This window comes from Saccopteryx leptura, chromosome 2, assembly GCF_036850995.1.
Source record: "Saccopteryx leptura isolate mSacLep1 chromosome 2, mSacLep1_pri_phased_curated, whole genome shotgun sequence".
Lineage (NCBI taxonomy): Eukaryota > Metazoa > Chordata > Mammalia > Chiroptera > Emballonuridae > Saccopteryx > Saccopteryx leptura.
Window position 1 is genome coordinate 182796078 of NC_089504.1, and position 20863 is coordinate 182816940.

At 48.3% G+C, this 20863-nt stretch overlaps 1 protein-coding gene across 2 annotated transcripts; it reads left to right on the forward strand.

The window, feature by feature from the left end:
- The first annotated feature begins 10526 nt into the window (after window positions 1-10526).
- AMHR2 (anti-Mullerian hormone receptor type 2) lies at window positions 10527-19389 on the forward strand. 2 transcript variants are annotated; one of them, XM_066365852.1, is made up of 11 exons: window positions 10527-10575; window positions 10879-11061; window positions 11358-11549; window positions 11819-11893; window positions 12080-12198; window positions 12300-12530; window positions 15918-16032; window positions 16177-16349; window positions 16797-16944; window positions 17096-17232; window positions 19180-19389. In XM_066365852.1, the coding sequence occupies exons 1-11, from the start codon at window positions 10527-10529 to the stop codon at window positions 19387-19389; spliced, it is 1632 nt and encodes a 543-aa protein (XP_066221949.1). The 2 variants fall into 2 exon arrangements, with proteins under 2 accessions (XP_066221949.1, XP_066221950.1); XM_066365853.1 differs by lacking the exons at window positions 16797-16944; window positions 17096-17232.
- Window positions 19390-20863: the final 1474 nt, after the last annotated feature.

Sequence of the window (20863 nt, forward strand, 5' to 3'; positions counted from 1 at the left end):
CAGAATCCATTCCAGGATACCACATTGCATTTAGTTGATATGTCTCCCCAGTCTCCTCTAGTGACAGTTTTTGTTTTTCATAACCAGGGCAGTCTTGGAGTATTACCCAGGTTTCCTGTCCCTAAATCTGAATTTGATGGTTTTTTGTTTTGGGGTTGTTTTGTTTTTGTTTATTTATTTAAATGAGAGAAGGGGAGATAGACTCCTGCATGCGCCCTGACCAGGATCCACCTGCAACCCCATCTGGAGCTGATGCTTGAAAACAACTATTTTTAGCACCTGAGACATACTTGGACCAACTGAGCTATCCTCAGCACCCAGATACAATTGAAACATTTGAGTTATCTATGGGAGGGGAAGAGGGAGAGAAGGAGGTGGTTGTTTTTCCTTTGTGCCCTGACTGGGAATTGAACCTGGGATCTCCATACGCTGGGCAAATGCTCTATCCACTGAGCAATCAGCCAGGGCTTTTTTTTTTTTTTTTTTTAAGAGAGAGGGATAGATAGGAACAGAGAGAGATGAGAAACATCAATCATCAGTTTTTTGTTGCGACACCTTCATTCATTGATTGCTTTCTCACATATGCCTTGACCATGGGCCTACAGTAGAGCGAGTAACCCCTTGCTCAAGCCAGTGACTTTAGGTCCAAGCTGGTGAGCTTTGCTCAAACCAGATGAGCCTGTGCTCAAGCTGGCAACCTCGGGGTCTTGAACCTGGATCCTCCGCATCCCAGTCCGATGCTCTATCCACTGCGCCACCACCTGGTCAGGTGGCCAGGGCCTTTTATTAGAGGGAAAGAGATGAGAAGCATCAACTCAGTTGCAGCACTTCAGTTGTTCATTGATTGCTTTCTGGTGCCCAAGCCAAGCCAGCAGCCCCTTGCTCAAGCCAGTGACCATGGGATCATGTCTATGACCCCACACTCAAACTGGTGACCTCAGGACTTCAAACCTGGGACCTCAATATCCCAGGTTGACACTCTAACCACTGTGCTACCATGAGTCAGGCTCTGATGTTCTCTTTCTTTTCTTTTTTTTTTTTTTTGTATTTTTCTGAAGCTGGAAACGGGGAGAGACAGACAGATTCCCGCATGCGCCCCACTGGGATGCACCCGCCACGCCCACCGGGGGCGATGCTCTGCCCCTCCGGGACGTCACTCTGTTGCGACCAGAGCCACTCTAGTGCCTGGGGCAGAGGCCAAGGAGCCATCCCCAGCGCCCGGGCCATCTTTGCTCCAATGGAGCCTCGCTGCGGGAGGGGAAGAGAGAGACAGAGAGGAAGGAGAGGGGAAGGGGTGGAGAAGCAAATGGGTGCCTCTCCTGTGTGCCCTGGCCGGGAATCGAACCTGGGACTTCTGCACACCAGCCCGACACTACCACTGAGCCAACCGGCCAGGGCCTTCTGATGTTTTTCTTATTGGACTGAGCTTATGGGTTTTTTGGGGGAAATACCACTCAAGTGAAATACCATTCTCATCACAGCAAGAGGTATGTGCTAGCCATGTGACATTACTGATGACATAATTGACGGCAATTTTCATCACTTGGTTAAGGTAATATTTGCCAAGTTTATTCAGTTTCTCTTTTCCAATTCTTTTTATTTTTTTTGTATTTTTCTGAAGCTGGAAATGGGGAGGCAGTCAGACAGACTCCCGCATGCGCCCGCCCAGGATCCACCCAGCATGCCCACCAGGGGCGATGCTCTGCCCATCCAGGGCGTCGCTCTGCTGCAACCAGAGCCATTCTAGCACCTGAGGCAGAGGCCACAGAGCCATCCTCAGCGCCCGGGCCAACTTTTGCTCCAGTGGAGCCTTGGCTGTGGGAGGGGAAGAGAGAGACGGAGAGGAAGGAGAGGAGGAGGGGTGGAGAAGCAGATGGGCGATTCTCCTGTGTGCCCTGGCTGGGAATCGAACCCGGGACTCCCACATGCCAGGCCAATGCTCTACCACTGAGCCAACTGGCCAGGGCCCTTTTTTTAAAAATTTAATTTAATTTTTTTACAGAAACAGAGAGAGGGATAGATAGGGACAGACAGGAACGGAGAGAAATGAGAAGCATCAATCATCAGTTTTTCATTGTGGCACCTTAGTTGTTCATTGGTTGCCTTCTCATATGTGCCTTGACCGTGGGGCCACAGCAGACCAAGTAACCCTTGCTCAAGCCAGCGACCTTGGGTCCAAGCTAGTGAGCTTTCTGCTCAAACCAGATGAGCCCGCGCTCAAGCTGGCGACCTTGGGGTCTTGAACCTGGGTCCTCTGCATCCCAGTCTGATGCTCTATCCACTGCGCCACCGCCTGGTCAGGCTCTTTTCCAATTCTTAGTATACAAATTAAGCCTACCTCCTATATTTTATGCAGTTTTTAAAATTTTTACTGATTTTAGAAAGGGGTGGTGAGGGGAGACAGAGCGGCATCAACTCACAGTTGCTTCTCTTTAGTTCATGATTTCTTCTCATGTTCCTTGACTGTGCAAGCCTGGGTTTCAAACCAGCGACCTCAGCATTCCAGGTTGATGCTCCAGCCAATGCACCACCACGGGCTGCACTCAGATTTTTATACTTGGGTTAAATTAAGTATTGAGTAAGTTTATTTTATAGTTTGTTATAATTCAATACTATATTATTATTTTAATTTTATTGAGAGGAGGAGAGGTAGAGACAAACTCCTGCATGCACCCGACCGGGATTTACTTGGCAAGCCCGCTAGGAGGCAATGCACTGCCCATCTGGGGCCCTTGCTCTGTTGCAACCAGAGCCATCTTTTTAGCACCTGAGGTGGAGGCCATGGAACCATCCTCAGCGCTTGGGGCCAACTTGCTCTAATTGAGCTATGGCTGCAGTAGGAGAGCAGGAGAGGGAGAGAGAGAGAGAGAAGTGAGAGGGGGAGAGGTGGAGAAGCAGATGGGCGCTTCTCCTTTGTGCCCTGGCCAGGAATTGAACCCAGGACTTCCACACACCAGGCTGATGCTCTACCACTGAGCCAACTGGCCAGGGCCCCAATACTACATTATTTTTGTTGGTCAAATTTTCCCAACTTCGTTCATTGCGAGCACTGTGTCCCTTTGATATGTCTACATCCTTTTGTTTTTGTTTTTTGAGCACTATCTTGCTTTCTGATAAACAAGATGCTTCAGACTCATCTTGTATTTTCCCTGCCCCAGTTCTAGAATCAGCAATTTTCTCCAAGGAGCCTTGGTTCTTTTTATTGGAGAATTGTATTTGGGAACCAAGATCTAGTCCTGACATATTTTACATTCAGTTAATAACACCACCCTATGTCTAACATGATTGAATCTGGATTGTGACTGCTTCTGAGACAAATTGAAATAATGTTGACAAGCCTTTCTGATTTTCCATCAACCTACAACTTCACTTCCTTTTCTACCTAAGAATCCTTGATCAATTGTTATGACTAACAACATTCTTGATTATTTGACTTCCTGTGTCTGCCCTGTCAATCACTCAGCCATTGGTAAACTCAACATTTTTGTTTTCTTATGGTAGACGTTAACAATATAACATTTTAAAATATTTATTGATTTTCAGAGAGGAATGAAGACAGAAACAACAATTTTGTTATTCTACTCATTCATGACTTCACTGGTTGATTCTTGTATGTGCCCTGACCAGGGATCAAACCTGCAACTAACTGATCGATCTATCCAGCTAGGGCCAGAAATATAACATTTTAACATTTGACTTTATTTTGTTGTGTATTTGGAGGGGGTTGAATTTTTTTTTTTCAGCCTTAAGTGGGCCTTTAATAGTGGTGCCATCTGTTCATTCAATAAACATTTATTGAGCCCTTACTATGTGCTGGATACCAAGCTAGGTTGAAGATTAAAAAATGAAATAAAACAGGCCCTACCACTAAGTACTTCCTAGTTGGCAAATGAATCAGATGCCATTAATTGTAACTTTCCCAATCCTGATCCCATTTTTCAGCAGATGATTTGCTTTCTATTTCATGAAGAAAATCGGAAGCATGGCCTGACCTGTGGTGGTGCAGTGGGTAAAAGCATTGACCTGGAATGCTGAAGTTGCTGGTTCAAAACCCCGGGCTTGTCTGGTCAAGGCACATATGGGAGTTGATGCTTTCTGCTCCTCCCTCCCTTCTCTCTCTTGGCCTCTCTCTGTCCCCTCTCTCTAAAATGAATAAATAAAGTTAAAAAAAAAGAAAGAAAGAAAATCGGAAGCATGAATTTCCTCAAACTTCCTTCACCTATCCCTATAAATATTGATGTATTTGCCTGACTGGTGATGGTGCAGTGAATAGAGTGTCAACCTGGGATGCTGAGGTCCAGGTTCAAAACCTGGAAGTCACCAGCTCGAGTGCTAGCTCATCTGGCTTGAGTGAGAGGTCACCAGCTTGAGCGTGGGATCGTTGACATGATCCCGTGGTTGCTGGCTTGAGCCCAAGGTTGCTGGCTTGAGCAAGGGGTCACGGGCTCATCTGGAGCCCCCAGGTCAAGGCACATAGGAGAAGCAATCATTGAACAACTAAAATGCTGCAACTGTGAGTTGATGCTTCTCATCTTTCTCATCTCCCTTCTTCCTCTCTCTCCCTTTCACTAAAAAAAAAAAAAAATGTATTTACCAGTTTCTTGGGGGGAGATATTTTTTCTTTACAAGCTCAACCCTGTCATTTGTGCCCATTTTCTAAGACTTGTTTTTGTTTTTTAGATTTCCTTATACTCAATTTTACTCCTCCCTTTTATTTCTTCCCTTTTTTTTAAGATTTTATTTTATTTTTCAATCCTTTTTTTTTTTTTTTTTTTTTTTTTTACAGAGACAGAGAGAGTCAGAGAGAGGGATAGACAGGGACAGACAGGAACAGAGAGATGAGAAGCATCAATCATTAGGGTTTTTTTGTTTTTTTATTTTATTTTATTTATTTATTTATTTCAGAGACAGAGAGTGAGTCAGAGAGAGGGATAGACAGGGACAGACAGACAGGAAAGGAGAGAGATGAGAAGCATCAATCATTAGTTTTTCATTGTGCATTACAACACCTTAGTTGTTCATTGATTGCTTTCTCATATGTGCCTTGACCACGGGCCTTCAGCAGACCAAGTAACCCCTTGTTGGACCCAGCGACCATGGGTTCAAGCTGGTGGGCTTTTTTTGCTCAAACCAGATGAGCCCGCACTCAAGCTGGCGACCTCGGGGTCTCGAACCTGGGTCCTCTGCATCCCAGTCCGACGCTCTATCCACTGTGCCACTGCCTGGTCAGGCAATCATTAGTTTTTCATTGCGGGTTGCAACACCTTAGTTGTTCATTGATTGCTTTCTCATATGTGCCTTGACTGCAGGCCTTCAGCAGAGTGAGTAACCCCTTGCTCTAGTCAGCGACCTTGAGTCCAAGCTGGTGAGCTTTTGTTCAAACCAGATGAGCCCACACTCAAGCTGGCGACCACAGGGTCTCGAACCTGGGTCCTCCACAACCCAGTCCGATGCTCTATCCACTGCGCCACCACCTGGTCAGGCAAGATTTTATTTATTGATTTTAGAGAGAGGAAAGAGAGAAGGGGAGAAGGGTGGGAAAGGAGCCAGAAGCATCAACTTGTAGTTGCTTCTTGTAGGTGCCTTGACCAGGCAAGCCCAGGGGTTTCGAACTGGCAACCTCAGCATTCCAGGTCAACCCTTTTTTTTTTTTTTTTTTTTTTTTTTTTTGTATTTTTCTGAAGCTGGAAATGGGGAGAGACAGTCAGACAGACTCCCGCATGCGCCCGACCGGGATCCACCCGGCACGCCCACCAGGGGCAACGCTCTGCCCACCAGGGGGCGATGCTCTGCCCCTCCGGGGCGTCGCTCTGCCGCGACCAGAGCCACTCTAGCGCCTGGGGCAGAGGCCAAGGAGCCATCCCCAGCGCCCGGGCCATCTTTGCTCCAATGGAACCTTGGCTGCGGGAGGGGAAGAGAGAGACAGAGAGGAAGGGGGGGGGTGGAGAAGCAAATGGGCGCTTCTCCTATGTGCCCTGGCCGGGAATCGAACCCGGGTCCCCCGCACGCCAGGCCAACGCTCTACCGCTGAGCCAACCGGCCAGGGCCAGGTCAACTCTTTATCCACAGCTCCACCACAGGTCAAGCACCTTTCCTCTTCTTTTATTCACCTCTCAGGCCACTTTGTTCAGCAACCAAATTGTTTATTATTTATTTTTTAGAGAGAGATAAGAGAGAAGTGAGAAGCATCAACTTGTAGTTGCTTCACTTCAGTTATTCATTGATTGTTTCTCATATGTGCCTCGACCAGGGGGCTTAAGCTGAGCCAATGAACCCTTGCTTAAGCCAGCAACCTTTGGACTCAAGCCAGTGACCTTAGGATCATGTCCATGATTCTGTGCTCAAGCTAGCAAGCCCATAATCAAGCCCATGACGCTGCACTGAAGCTGGAGACGTCAGGGTTTCTAACTGGGGATCTCAGCTTCCTGGGTTGATGTTTTTTTCTACTGCGTTACCACTGCTTAGGTCCAAATTGTTTTGTATTAAACATCAGCTACCAAAAAACAAACAAACAAACATCTGCTACCTGGTTGCCAGCTTCAGTGAGTGGTCTTTTAAGTTATGAGCCTTAAATATTGCTGGAAGTACCTGCATCTTAGAACTTCCCATGGAATGTGAAACTCTCTCCTGGTTCTCTTTCAGCCTTTCTGACTAATCTTTAGTCTCTTTCATAGTTATTTCTTCTTCTGACTCTTTTTTTTTTTTGCATTTTTCTGAAGTTGGAAACGGGGAGGCAGTCAGAAAGACTCCCACATGCGCCCGACCGGGATCCACCCGGCATGCCCACCAGGGGGCGATGCTCTGCCCCTCTGGGCGTCGCTCTGTTGCATCCAGAGCCATTCTAGCGCCTGAAGCAGAGGCCACAGAGCCATCCTCAGCACCCGGGCCATCTTTGCTCCAATGGAGCCTCCGCTGCGGGAGAGGAAGAGAGAGACAGAGAGGAAGGAGATGGGGAGGGGTGGAGAAGCAGATGGGCGATTCTCCTGTGTGCCCTGGCCGGGAATCAAACCCAGGACTCCTGCATGCCAGGCCGATGCTCTACCACTGAGCCAACCAGCCAGGGCCTTCTTCTGACTCTTGAATGTTCGTGTTTCTTTGTATTGTGTCCTTTCTATATTCTACATTTCACCCCCTTAAGCAAGTTACATCTCTTCTTTAGTTACTAAATACATGTTGGTGACTCCCAAATGCTAAGTCCTAAATTTTCTCTTAACCTGACAGCCTGCTTACTGGACATTTTCATATGGATACCCAACACATAACTCAAACTCAACCTGTAAGAAGGAGAAATAACTATTGTGTTCCCTATCTCACCTAACACTATTACTACTCCTTGAGTCTTTATACTTGAAAGGTCAGAATAATCTTTTAATTCTCCCTTTCATCTGCCATCATTCATTTCATTACCAATTCTGTTAGTACTACCAATATAATGTATCTCAATTTTTTTTTTTTTTGTTTTTTTTGTTTCCACTATTCTGGTACTCAGTTACTGCTTCGGTCTTGTAACTGATCTTGCTTCTAGTCTCCCTGAGCCCCAGTCATCCATCTTCCACATTGCCACCGGATCCCTGCCTTACATTTTTTGCTCTTAGGAAAAATCTAAGCTCCTTGATATAGAATTGAAAACCTTTCCAATCTGGTCTATCTCTAGGGTGATATTCTGCTTTATATCTCATAACCTCTCCAGCTCACACCCTCTGCCTCAGTGCATACACTTTGTGGTCATATCTCTGTGTATTTTTTCTTGCTGCTCCACCTATAATAATCACCGTCCATGCATGACCTGTGATGGCACAGTGGAGAAAGTGTCAATCTGGAATGCTGAGGTCATTGGTTCAAAACCCCAGGCTTGCCTGGTCAAGGCACATATGAGAAGTAACTACCACAAGTTGATGCTTTCTGCTCCTCCCTCCCCTTCTCTCTCCTTTTTCTAAAAACAATAAATAAAATCTTTAAAAAATAATAATTGCCCTCCTTTTACTTGTTTTCAGTGTGTTTATCTTTGAGACAATTTAAAGATTTTTTTTTTTTAATTTTTTTAAATTTTATTTTAGAGAGGAGGGGGAGAGAGAGAGAGAGAGAAAGAGAAGGGGGAGGAGCAGGAAGCATCAACTCCCATATGTGCCTTGACCAGGCAAGCCAGGGTTTTGAACCAGCAACCTCAGTGTTTCCAGGTTGACACTTTATCCACTGCGCCACCACAGGTCAGGCAAGATTTCTTTTTCTGTGAAACCCTCTGGATACCTTTTTTCCCTTGTCGTTTATGCCCTGGACAGAATTAACTTATTTAATCTTTCTACTTATATAGTTGCTTATTTAGCTGCTTGTTCATACCCTTGGTCTGATACATAATATTCTGGTTGCTCATTGATTTATCTTCTTGCCTTTCTAGACTCTGAGTTCTTGAAAGGCAGGAGTCACATATTATAGGCCCAGCACCTAATGAAATACCTTAAGACTGGGACCTTATAGATATTTTCTGAGTTGAATTAATAAACAACTCACTTTAGCCTTGTAGTCAGTGGGGTCAAAGGTCAGTTGGGTCATTGCAGACTTCAGTTGGGGGATTCTGATGAAATCTTCGTGTTTGTTTACACAGGAAGCCTTTATGTTATACAGGAAGCTGAGGTCCTTTCTCAGCACCTTCCTAATTTCTTAGCTCTTAGATTTTTACCCATTCTATCACCATCTCAACTCTAAACTCTGCCCAGAGCAGGTATACTTCCCATAAACCCAACTGGAATGTTTATCTTTGAGACAAGTAGTTATACAGGGCTTTGGATAAGGAGATTCTGCCTTCCTGCCTGATCCTTACCTCACTCCTCTCTGAAGGAGATAGTCTCCTGAGACACTCCAGACACAAGAAGTTATTTGACCTTCAACTCCCCACCACCACACACACACACACACCTCCTCCTGCCCTGAATTTATCTGATCTGGGATGCATTCTGCTGTAGGAAGATAGCTGTAACTAAGTACATTCCAGTCATCTCACTGGCAGGATCCTTCAGACTCCCAGAGAGTCTCAAAAGGGATGGGCAGCTGCCTCTCTGCCTCTAGCCCTCATCATTACTCCATAACTTCACAACAACTGGAGCGAACTTTTCATTCGTGCTTCCCAGGAGAAAGGCTTCAGAATAGAAGAATCAATACTCAGAAAGACATTCATCCTTTGTGTAAGCCAGACCATTCCCAGAAAGGATTTCCAGGCAGCCATCAGGAGGACAGAAGGGTAGGGAAACAGGGAACTGGTCCCCTCTGACTAATTCTTGTAGGAGCCAGCTGCTCATACTGCTGGAAGTGATTCCTCTCGTTTCTGAGTCTGGTGGAGCTGGGTTCTTGTCTCTCTATTGCTGCACAGCTATAGTTCTCTCCTTTCATCCTCCATGCGGACATTCCCTCTACACACCCTGTGCCCTCCTTTCACATTTTTACAGTCCCTGCAGTTCAATAAATATGTGTACTGTGGATATTAGTCATGTCCCCTCCCTGCGCCCTGAATTTCTCCTATGTTTACTGACCTCTGGTGGTGATTGTTTGAACTGTACCTTACCTTTCTAGTAATCCAAATTCAAATATTCAAATACTGTACTAAATGGAAATATTTTTATTGCTGAGTTTTATATTTGTTTTCAGGCACTATGGGATAATGCAAAGAACAGGACATGGACTTTGGAGTCAGACTTACCTAAGTTCAAATACTTTGGGCAAATTACATAAATTCAGCTTTCTTGCCTATAAAGTGATAATAAATAGTTCAATGGGAGAATTAGATGAAGTGATTGTAAAATGCATAGCCCTGTGTCCTAGCACATAGGTGTTCAATAAAAGTTTGTTACCTTCTCAATAATGATTTGTTCAGTGTGTGACTCAAAGTGGTTTTTTAAATTCTGGTGACATAAAATTTACCATTATGTCATTTTCAATGTGTTTTTTTTTTTTTTTTTTTAACTCTGAGAAATTTTATGTAACTGATTTCTGATTCTTGGGTTTGGAAAAGGAGGCCAACTCTAATATGGGCTGTGAAGCATCTCTTTGCCCAGGGAGCTGTGGCTCTGAGACAACTTGAAAAGTGTTAGTTAGGTAAGGGTTAGAGGGGATCTTGGGCACCTTTGTACATTTGACCTCACTTCAGTTTCCTAACTGATAGGATCTAGTACTTTCTTCCAAGGGTCAGCAAAGGGCAGAGGTTTGAAGTTAGGCATCACTGGGTTCTTAGCTGGGCCTCCAAGGCCCCCTCCTCCCACTTTACAGAGAAAAGAGGAGGTAGCCGAGTAGAGGAGGATGTGAGATTGGTTCTCTGCTCCTCCCTCTCTCTCCTTGCTCCCCCACCCCACCCCCGCACCCATCCTCTCCCCCACAGCAGCCATCTCCCCCACAGAGATGGGAAAGAGGGAGGAGGGCGGAGTTGGGGACTGAGGGATCAGAAGCCCCACAGTGCCCTGTATCTGAAGGAAGCTCTGACCAGGGGCAGCTGTGGTGGCTCATGCTCCTCACCTTCTGCTGCTGCTTCCTTCAAAATGATGCTGGGTACTCTGGGGCTTTGGGCACTGCTTCCCGCAGCTGTGCAAGGTAAGTGTCCACTGGGAGGGGCAGGGTCTTTCCATTCACCCACTGAGGAAAAGGAGCACTTGCAACAGCAGCCACCCCTTTGGAAGTGTGGTGAGTGGAGTAGGTGAGTGGGTGAAGGGCAGAGGCATGTGTCCCTATGGTGGAGGCCAGATTCCAGGCCTCTGCTGACACTCTTTCCACCTATGGTTTTACCTTGCTGGCCCTGGGATATGAAACATGTTTTGTCTCTCCTTTTGGCTGCTGTTTTTACCCCTGCATTTACTCTCATCTTGAACCCTCCTCCCACCCAACCCTGGGCCACAGCACCCACAAGCAGGCGGACCTGTGTGTTCTTTGAGGCCCCTGGAGTGCGAGGAAGCACAAAGACACTGGGGAAGCTGCTAGATGCAGGCCCAGGGTCCCCCAGGATTATCCGCTGCTTCTACAGCCACTGCTGCTTTGGGATCTGGAACCTGACCCAAGACCAGGCACAGGTGGAGATGCAAGGTGAATGGCAAAGCATATGGCAGGTGATAGCTAGGGTGAGAGACAGGTACATCCTGGGGTGGGGGGTGGCAGCTGAGGGAGAGGAGTTGAAATGGAATGTGTGAAGGGAAAGGAAAGTCCCTATGAGACAGAAGGGCTGCTTCTGAGATGGGATTTATCCTCTCTGTCCCCAGACACCATTATACTCTCTCTCTCTCTCTCTCTCTCTCTCTCTCTCTCTCCCCCCCCTTTTTCTTCCTCTCTCTCTTAATCCCTTTCTCTCTTTCTCTCCTCTTCTCCTAATCCCATTCTATCAGGATGCCGAGACAGCGATGAGCCAGGTTGTGAGTCCCCCCGCTGTGACCCAAGCCCCCGAGCTCAGCCCAGCCCCAGCTCCATTCTCTTCACCTGCTCCTGTGGCACTGACTTCTGCAATGCCAATTACAGCCATCTGCCTCTTCTGGGGAGCCCCAAGACTCCTGGCTTCCAAGGTCCCCAGGCCATCGCAGGTAGCTCCCTGGGGTGCTGACCCTGGATGGGGACTGGGGCCCAGGTTAGGATGAGAGGTAGAACCAGAGCCAGTTCTCATCCTACCCCCATCCCAAGCTTCACTTCTTCTGGCCTTGAGAAGTTGGTTGCCCTAGTGACTGGGAGATAATGTGGCTTGTGACCAGGGTGGAGGTGGGTTGAAAAGCAAGATATCTGAGAAGGGGGAGAGGAGCAAAGACTGGATTTGGGGCAGGGCTCATGCAGCCTGCATTCTTGTCTTAATGCCCAGGTGAGTCCATCTGGATGGCGCTGGTACTGCTGGTGCTGTTTCTCCTGCTGCTGCTGCTGGGCAGCATTATATTGGGTACTAATCTGTCCCATTTCTCCCTTGCAACCCCAAAATAGTCCCCCAAAGCCCTGACCCCTCTCCCAGCTTCCCTGACCCCATGGTTCTAAGAGCTCTACAACCTGATTGCCCTTACCTCCCACAAAGCCCCTTTCCAGTCTCAATGCCTGTGCACCCTGATCCTAAGGCTCTTCTCTATCCCAGCCCTGCTACAGCGGAAGGCCTGCAGAGTGAGAGGTGGGCTGGAGCCAGAGCCAGAGCCAGACTCAGACAGAGACTGGAGTGCGGACCTGCCTGAACTACCTGAGCTGTACTTCTCCCAGGTGCCCAGGAAGGGAGAGAAGGCACTTAGAGAGGGTGTGCTGGGGAGGAAACCTAGCTCTGGTACTAGCTGAGGCTCATACCACATACCATATCCCAACAGGTAATCCGGGAAGGAGGTCATGCAGTGATATGGGCTGGGCAGCTGCAAAGCGAGCTGGTAGCCATCAAGGCCTTCCCCCTGAGGGCTGTGGCCCAGTTCCAAGCTGAGAAAACATTGTATGAGTTGCCAGGCCTACAGCATGACCACATTGTCCGCTTTATCACTGCCAGCAGGGGGGGACCTGGCCCCCTGCACTGTGGGCCCCTGCTAGTATTGGAACTGCACCCCAAGGTGAGGACAAAGAAATATACATGTGTGTGTTTGCCTGTGTGTGAATGGGGCTGGAGGTGGGGAGGCTAGATGGCAGCTGGGCTTGTCCATGCTTATTCTTCTGCTTTAGATTTTCTCTTTTCTAAGCATTAAAAATAATTTTTTTGTTTTTTCTGTTTTATTACACAAGAAATACCTGCTAATACTTTTTTTAAAGGGATTTATTTTATTATATATTTTTAGATTTTTTTTTTCAAATTTTATTTATTTATTTATTTTTACAGGGACAGAGAGAGGGATAGACAGGGACAGACAGACAGGAACGGAGAGAGATGAGAAGCATCAATCATTAGTTTTTCGTTGTGTGTTGCAACACCTTAGTTGTTCACTGATTGCTTTCTCATATGTGCCTTCACCGCGGGCCTTCAGCAGACCGAGTAACCCCTTGCTGGAGCCAGCGACCTTTGGTTCAAGCTGGCGGGCTTTTGCTCAAACCAGATGAGCCCGCGCTCAAGCTGGCGACCTCTGGGTCTCGAACCTGGGTCCTCCGCATCCCAGTCCAATGCTCTATCCACTGTGCCACCACCTGGTCAGGCTATATATTTTTAGATTTTATTTATTCACTTTTAGAGAGAGAGAGCAAGAGAGAGGAAAGAGATAGAACAGGGAGAGGAGCAGGAAGCATCAACTCTCATATGTGCCTTGACCAGGCAAGCCCAGGGTTTTGAACCAGCAACCTCAGCATTTCAGGTCAACACTTTATCCACTGCACCACTGCAGGCCAGGCCCCACTCCACTTCTGAAATCTGGAATTCTGGGAAGTCCCCTCTTTGACCATGTGCCTCACTGCCCAGGTCAAAAATCACTGCTTTTTAAATTTTGTTTATTTGTTGTTTTTATTTATTTTTTTGTATTTTTCTGAAGTTGGAAACCGGGAGGCAGTGAGACAGACTTCCGCATGCGCCCGACCGGGATCCACCGGGCATGCCCACCAGGGGGCGATGCTCTGCCCATCTGGGGCGTTGCTCTGTTGCAACCAGAGCCATTCTAGTGCCTGAGGCAGAGGCCATAGAGCCATCCCCAGTGCCCGGGCCAACTTTGCTCCAATGGAGCCTTGGCTGCGGGAGGGGAAGAGAGAGACAGAGAGGCAGGAGAGGGGGAGGGGTGGAGAAGCAGATGGGCGCTTCTCCTGTGTGCCCTGGCTGGGAATCGAACCCAGGACTCCTGCATGCCAGGCCGACACTCTACCACTGAGCCAAGAGGCCAGGGCCTGTTTATTTTTATTTATTTATTTATTTATTTATTTTGTATTTTTCCGAAGATGGAAACGGGGAGGCAGTCAGACAGACTCCCATGTGCGCCCGACCCGAATCCACCTGGCATGCCCACCAGGGGGTGATGCTCTGCCCATCTGGGCATTGCTCTGCTGCAACCAGAGCCATTTTACACCTGAGGCAGAGACCATGGAGCCATCCCCAGTGCCCGGGCCAACTTTGCTCCAATGGAGCCTTGGCTGCGGGAGGGAAAGAGAGAGACAGACAGGAAGGAGAAGGGGAGGGATGGAGAAGCAGATGGGCGCTTCTCCTGTGTGCCCTGGCAGGGAATCGGACCCGGGACTCCTGCATGCCAGGCCCACGCTCTACCACTGCGCCAACCAGCTAGGGCCTGTATATTTGTTTTAACTTTCCTGGCACACTGAAAGTGCTCAGTGTTTGTCTAATGAAGGACTCTAGCTCCTTTCCCAACACTTCCTACTTGCTCCCAACCACCACTCTCGTACCCAATGGCTCTACCCATCGGTCAGCTCTGCCATGCAGGCCTGACTCCTCAAGCCAGGTGGTTCATGAGGGGTGCCCTGACCTAGCTTGTGCTGCCTCTCCGGATTCTTTGTCCCAAGACCTCTGAGGTAGTAGTATAAGGTGGTTAATAGTGATTGACTCTAGAGTCAGACTGCTTTGGTTCACGCTCTACTTCTCTTTCACTAAGTGAATTCCAGAAAGTTTAGTTCTCTCTCTGTCAAGCTCCTTATCTATAAAATGGGAGTGACAGGAGTATCTACCTCCTAGAGTTGTGAGGATTATAGGAGGCCTGGCCCACAGTAAGTGCTCAAGACACTTGAACTAGAGCAGGAGTCTGGAACCTTTTTGGCTGAGAGAGCCATGAATGCCACATATTTTAAAATGTAAGTCTGTGAAAGCCATATAACAACCCGTGTATGTTATGCATTATCCAATAAAAATTTGGTGTTGTCCCAGAGGACAGTTGTGATTGGCTCCAGCCACCCACAACCATAAACATGAGCAGCAGGAAATGAATGGATTGTAATACATGGGAATGTTTTATATTTTAACATTACTATTTTTTTTTATTAAAGATTTGTCTGCGAGCCAGATGCAGCCATCAAAAGAGCCACATCTGGCTCATGAGCCATAGGTTCCTGACCCCTGAACTAGATTTACGTTGTTTTTTTTTTAATTTATTTATTGCCTGACCTGTGGAGGCGTAGTGGATAAGGCAACAACCCAGAATGCTGAGGTCACTGGTTCGAAGCTTTGGGCTTGCCCGGTCAAGGCACATACAAGAAGCAATCCTGAGATGATGCTTCCTGCTACCCGCCCCCACCACCACCTTTCTCTCTCCTCTCAAAAATCAATAAATAAAATCTTTTAAAAAAGTTATTTATTGATTTTAGAGAGAAAGGAAGGGAGAGCAAGAGAGAGAGACAGAGACATCAATCTGTTCCTGTACGTGCCCTGACCAGCAATTGAACCTGCAACTTTGGTGTATTTGGAGGACACTCTAACCAACCCAGCTATCCAGCCAGTGATAGAACTACTACTTTTCCCATCAATGTGATTGATGCACGTTCTCACTTCTCTATTGCCTATTATCTTGGCCTAGATGTGTCAGTGTGTCAGTCTGTTGAAAGATGCAGGGGGATGTCTATCAGCTGATCCCTGCTCTCTTGGGTAGATCATCCACCTCCACTTTTTTTTTTTTTTTTTGCATTTTTCTGAAGCTGGAAACGGGGAGGCAGTCAGACAGACTCCCGCATGCGCCCGACCGGGATCCACCCGGCACGCCCACCAGGGGGCGATGCTCTGCCCATCTGGGGCGTCGCTCTGCTGCAACCAGAGCCATTCTAGCGCTTGAGGCAGAGGCCACAGAGCCATCCTCAGTGCCTGGGCCATCTTTGCTCCAATGTAGCCTTGGCTGCGGGAGGGGAAGAGAGACAGAGAGGGAGGGGGAGGGGTGGAGAAGCAGATGGGCACTTCTCCTGTGTGCCCTGGCTGGGAATTGAACCCAGGACTCCCGCACGCCAGGCTGACGCTCTACCACTGAGCCAACCGGCCAGGGCCCATCCACTTCCATTTTTATATGTCCTCTCTTCTCTCTACTTCTCCCCAGGGTTCGCTGTGCTACTACTTAACCCAGCACACCAGTGACTGGAGAAGTTCCCTACGGATGGCACTGTCTCTGGCACAGGGCCTGGCATTTCTCCATGAGGAGCGCTGGCAGGATGGTGGGTGAGCTGAGAACAGGGAGTCACGAGAGTCAGGAGCCACACTGCTATGTTTCTGATTCACTCTTAGGTTGGAGGGGAAGGATTGGGTCAAAAGAGAAAGGAATAAAATCCATGCCCAGTCAACCTTGGCTTCTCTAATAGGCCAGTATAAACCAGGCATTGCCCACCGAGATCTGAGCAGCCAGAATGTGCTCATTCGGGAGGATGGGTCATGTGCCATTGGAGACCTGGGCCTTGCTTTAGTGCTGCCTGGCATCACTCAGCCCCCAACCTGGGCCCCTACTCAACCCCAAGGCCCTGCTACCATCATGGAGGTGAGTAATCCAGGTAAGGATGAGGCTTAGGATGATGATGGTGGTACTGATGAAAATGTGCCCATTGCTATAGCCACAGTGCAGCAGTGCCTACAGCATTTGGAACATTGATGAGTCTGTTTTTTGTTTTTTGTTTTTAATTTTTTTCCCCATTGATTTGAGAGAGAGAGAAAGGAAGGGTGAGAGAGGGTGGGGAGGGAGAGAGAAGCATCAAATCGTTTCACCCAGTTGTTCATTTACTTGTGCACTCATTGATTGCTTCTGGTACATGCCCTGACCAGGATTGAACTTGCAACCTCTGGTGTGCTGGGTCAATGCTTTATCCACTGAGCCATCTAGTCAAGGCACATTGATGAGTCTGTATTTGGGGGGGATAGTGCATGGGCCAGTGTTGTGGTGAAGATTGCCAAGGAGATGATTCTTGGTTCCCTACACCTTTCTCTCCAGGCTGGCACCCAGAGGTACATGGCCCCGGAGCTCTTGGACAAGACTCTGGACCTACAGGACTGGGGTACAGCCCTCCGGCGAGCCGATGTTTATTCTCTGGCTCTGCTCCTATGGGAGATCCTGAGCCGCTGCCTGGATTTGTGGCCTGGTAAGGATGGGTGCAGTAGTCCTCTCTTCCCCAGTGCCTCACCTATCCATTACAGATTGACCTACCACCTGACCCAGGAAGCTCTGGCTTTCACCCCCTTGGTCTTTCCACTAGTGCTAAGTGACACATAGCTCTATGTGCTTTTCCCTAGACAGCAGTCCACCACCCTTCCAACTGGCCTATGAGGCAGAACTGGGCAGCACCCCCACCACCTCTGAGCTGTGGACCTTGGCAGTGGAGGAGAGAAGGCGCCCCTACATCCCACCTACCTGGAGCTGCTTTGCCACAGTAAGAGACCACAGGCTGATGGGATGGGGACCTCGAGAGTCTGGGCAAGAGCTTCAGGGGCTTGTCTGTCGGGACCAGTCTCTTTAGTTCTACCTCTTCACCTCTCACCACTCTTGGCTCATGTTCAGCTGAAACTGGGCAAATTTTTTCTGTACCTCAGTTCATCCTCTTCTACCGTCTCACACAGCCCATTCCTAAGACTCACACCTTCCCCTTGCTCAGTCTTGCCCTGTCTGTCTTTTTTCTCCTTACTATCAGTTAGTCCTATTTTTCAGTCCCCTGCTTCAGGAAGTCCTCCTTGGCTTTGCTTCTGCCCTGAGCTCTGTCCCCAGGATGGCTTCTCTCCTGATTCACTGGCATCCATCTAACCTCCAACCCAATAATTTCTCGTTCTGTCTTATACATCTGCGTTTCTGCCATGAACCAAAATAAAGCCAGTTCTAGGTATAAAAGGTTACGGCCCTGGCCAGTTGGCTCAGCAGTAGAGCGTCGGCCTGGTGTGTAGAAGTCCCGGGTTCAATTCCTGGCCAGAGCACACAGGAGAAGAGCCCATCTGCTTCTCCACCCTTCCCCCTCTCCTTCCTCTCTGTCTCTCTTCTCCTCCTGCAGCCGAGGCTCCATTGGAGCAAAGTTGGCCCGGGCACTGAGGATGGCTCTGTGGCCTCTGACTCAGGCGCTAGAATGGCTCTGGTCGCAACAGAGTGACGCCCCAAGATGGGATGGGCAGAGCATCGCCCCCTGGTGGGCGTGCCGGGTGGATCCTGGTCGGGCACATGCAGGGGTCTGTCTGTCTGCTGTCACCCCCTTCTCACTTCAGAAAAATACAAAAAAAAAGGTTAAAGCAATGACTGACTGGTGGTGGTATAGTAGATAGAGCATCGACCTGGGTCCCAGTTTGAAACCGAGGTCAGCAGCTTGAACACGGAGTCAATGTCTCAGGTTGGACTCCCCGGTCAAGACACATATGAGAAGCAATCAATGAACAACTAAAGTGACACAACTATGAGCTGATGCTTCTCATCTCTCTCCCTTCCTCCCCTCTCTCCGTCTCTCTTTCATTCTCTTTTTTTTTAATTTTTTAATTTTTTAATTTTTTTGTATTTTTCTGAAGCTGGAAATGGGGAGAGACAGTCAGACAGACTCCCGCTTGCGCCCAACCGGGATCCACCCGGCATGCCCACCAGGGGGCTACGCTCTGCCCACCAGGGGACGATGCTCTGCCCCTCTGGGGCGTCGCTCTGTTGCTACCAGAGCCACTCTAGCGCTTGGGGCAGAGTACAAGGAGTCATCCCCAGCGCCCGGGCCATCTTTGCTCCAATGGAGCCTTGGCTGCGGGAGGGGAAGAGAGAGACAGAGTGGAAGGAGAGGGGGAGGGTTGGAGAAGCAGATGGGCGCTTCTCCTGTGTGCCCTGGCCGGGATTCGAACCCAGGACCTCTGCACGCCAGGTTGACGCTCTACCACTGAGCCAACCGGCCAGGGCCTATTTCATTCTCTTACTGAATTTAAAAAGAAAAAGTTTAAAGCAGTAAAGTGAAATTTCAGGGATGTGTACAAATATTTTTAACAGGAAACCACTTCCCTTCTACCTGGTCTGAAATTTTCACTGCATAAGTATTTGCTGTGTTAGGAAACAGAGACCCAGGCATTGTTTGCAGAAGATCCTGTTTGCCTGAAAGGAAGGAGAGCAATTTCCCATCAACATGTTAAGCCATTAACCCTCCTCAGAGGAAAAGCTGGACCCTTTGGAAGGCACGCAGACAACCTGTCTCAGGCAACAAGATGCAGAAGGCTGGGTTTCAGTGAGAGAGAGGGGAGGGTTGCTCCAGGAAAAATCAGAAGAGAAGTGTTGAAACAGGAAAGTGGCAGACAACTTTCAACTCTGAGGACTACTCAGGGGGCCACTCAGGGTCCTGGGGTCAAGCTTGTCTCCTGGTCATTCTTCCCAGGACCCTGGTGGCCTGAGAGAGCTCCTAGAGGACTGTTGGGATGCAGACCCAGAAGCACGACTGACAGCTGAGTGTGTACAGCAGCGCCTGGCTGTCCTGGCCCATTCTCAGGAGGCCCACCACTTCCCAGAGGGCAGTTCCCATATCTGCCCACCTCTCTGTCCAGAAGACAGTCTCTCAACTCCTCTCCACTGCCATTCTCCCTTGTAAGTCTCAGCTGAGAATCTGCCACTTCAGCATTCAGCAAGGTCCTTTTTCCATGATTCTCAACCTGCCAGTACCATTTCTAATGTGTAAATATGCAGTTTATGTATAATCTATGTGTGTGCAAACATAGATGTGGTGATCAGATGCCTGCTTCTTCTGCTTCACCGCTGCCTTTCCTGCCTGCCAAATGCTTGGATCCTTCTGTGGGCACCCAGTCCCCTATAGTTCTGACCGGCGATGGAGGGCAGATGTGCAAAGGAATGAGATAATGTCAGCTTTCCTGACTCCACATCCTTAGGTCATCCTCCCTTCCTGTAATTCTGGACTTCTCCTGGCTCTCTTCTTTTCATTCTCTTCTACAAGCCTTTATTTGGTGGGATCCCATGAAGGGAATTGGGTAAAGAGGGATGAATGTAATGAAATTGCTGTTCTGAAGGTACTCAGTGACCCACAACTCACTTAGTTGGGGTCCTGTACAGTGTCCTGGGTTGGGGGGGGGGGGGTCCTCTCCTGAGGCTTGAGTGGGAAGGCCTCACAGCACAGGTTGCTTGAGCTGGGTCTTGAATGACTATGAGTTTTTCAGGAGTGTTGGAGGCATTCCTGACCCACTGAGGTGTAGTATCACAAGGTGCAGCAAGAAACTGCAAGTAAGCTGAGTAGCAAAACTGTGGGCTGTGTGGCAGGGAGAGAGAAATGGTGATGTGGAGAACTGTAGGCAAGCCTTTTTGAGCCATGCTGAGACATTCTTCCTTCATTTCTGTGTGTGTTTGTGTGTGTGTGTGTGTGTGTTTTCTTTACTGGCTTTTCTTTCCCACCCGAAGCCCCTTTATTGCTGGGCCCCTCAAGGTCAGTCCAGTTATAGGTACCTGGTTTATAGCCCTAGCTTAGATTCTAACTCTCCAAGTGCCCTTGGGCAAGTTATTTCCTCTCTCTAGGGCTCAGCTTCCTCATTTGCCAAACGAAGGTTTGGAGGCCTCCTTGTCTAATCCCAGAAGAAAGATGGGGGAGTCCTGACTTTAATACCACAGGATTGCTTCCTGCTCGGTGACCACTAGCTCTATGTCCTTGGGCAAGTTACTTATCCCTTGGAATCTCACTCAGTTTTATCATGTGTAAAATATGGATAAAAACACCCTATTTGGACGGTCAATTCAGGTGAAAAAGAAAAAAGGTGATGGATCTTACCCAGTACCTGGCCTTAGTAAACACTTTTTTTTTTTTTTTTTGCAGCAAGTAAAAGAAGAATTTATTGGCTGTCCAGGAAGAAAGTTAGAGGAAAGGGGACCTTGGAGACAGATACAAGGGGTTAGCCCAGGATAAGCTGCTGCTGTGCACTGCTCTCCCTAGGGTCCCTTAGAGCTTAGAAGAGAGGGGCATACATGCCTAAGGGAAGAAGAGGAGAAGGGGAAGGCAAAGGCACAGGTATACTCCCTGAAGGGAGAGCAGGCCTTTAAAAAAATTTTTTATTTAGAAACTG

Excerpts from the sequence above, each read along its gene's own strand:
- AMHR2 (XM_066365852.1), top strand. The coding sequence starts at position 10,527 with ATGCTGGGTACTCTGGGGCTTTGGGCACTGCTTCCCGCAGCTGTGCAA. Across the intron at positions 10,576-10,878 it reads GCTTCCCGCAGCTGTGCAAG|CACCCACAAGCAGGCGGACC; the intron begins GTAAGTGTCCAC and ends CCTGGGCCACAG. Across the intron at positions 16,033-16,176 it reads TGAGGAGCGCTGGCAGGATG|GCCAGTATAAACCAGGCATT; the intron begins GTGGGTGAGCTG and ends CTTCTCTAATAG.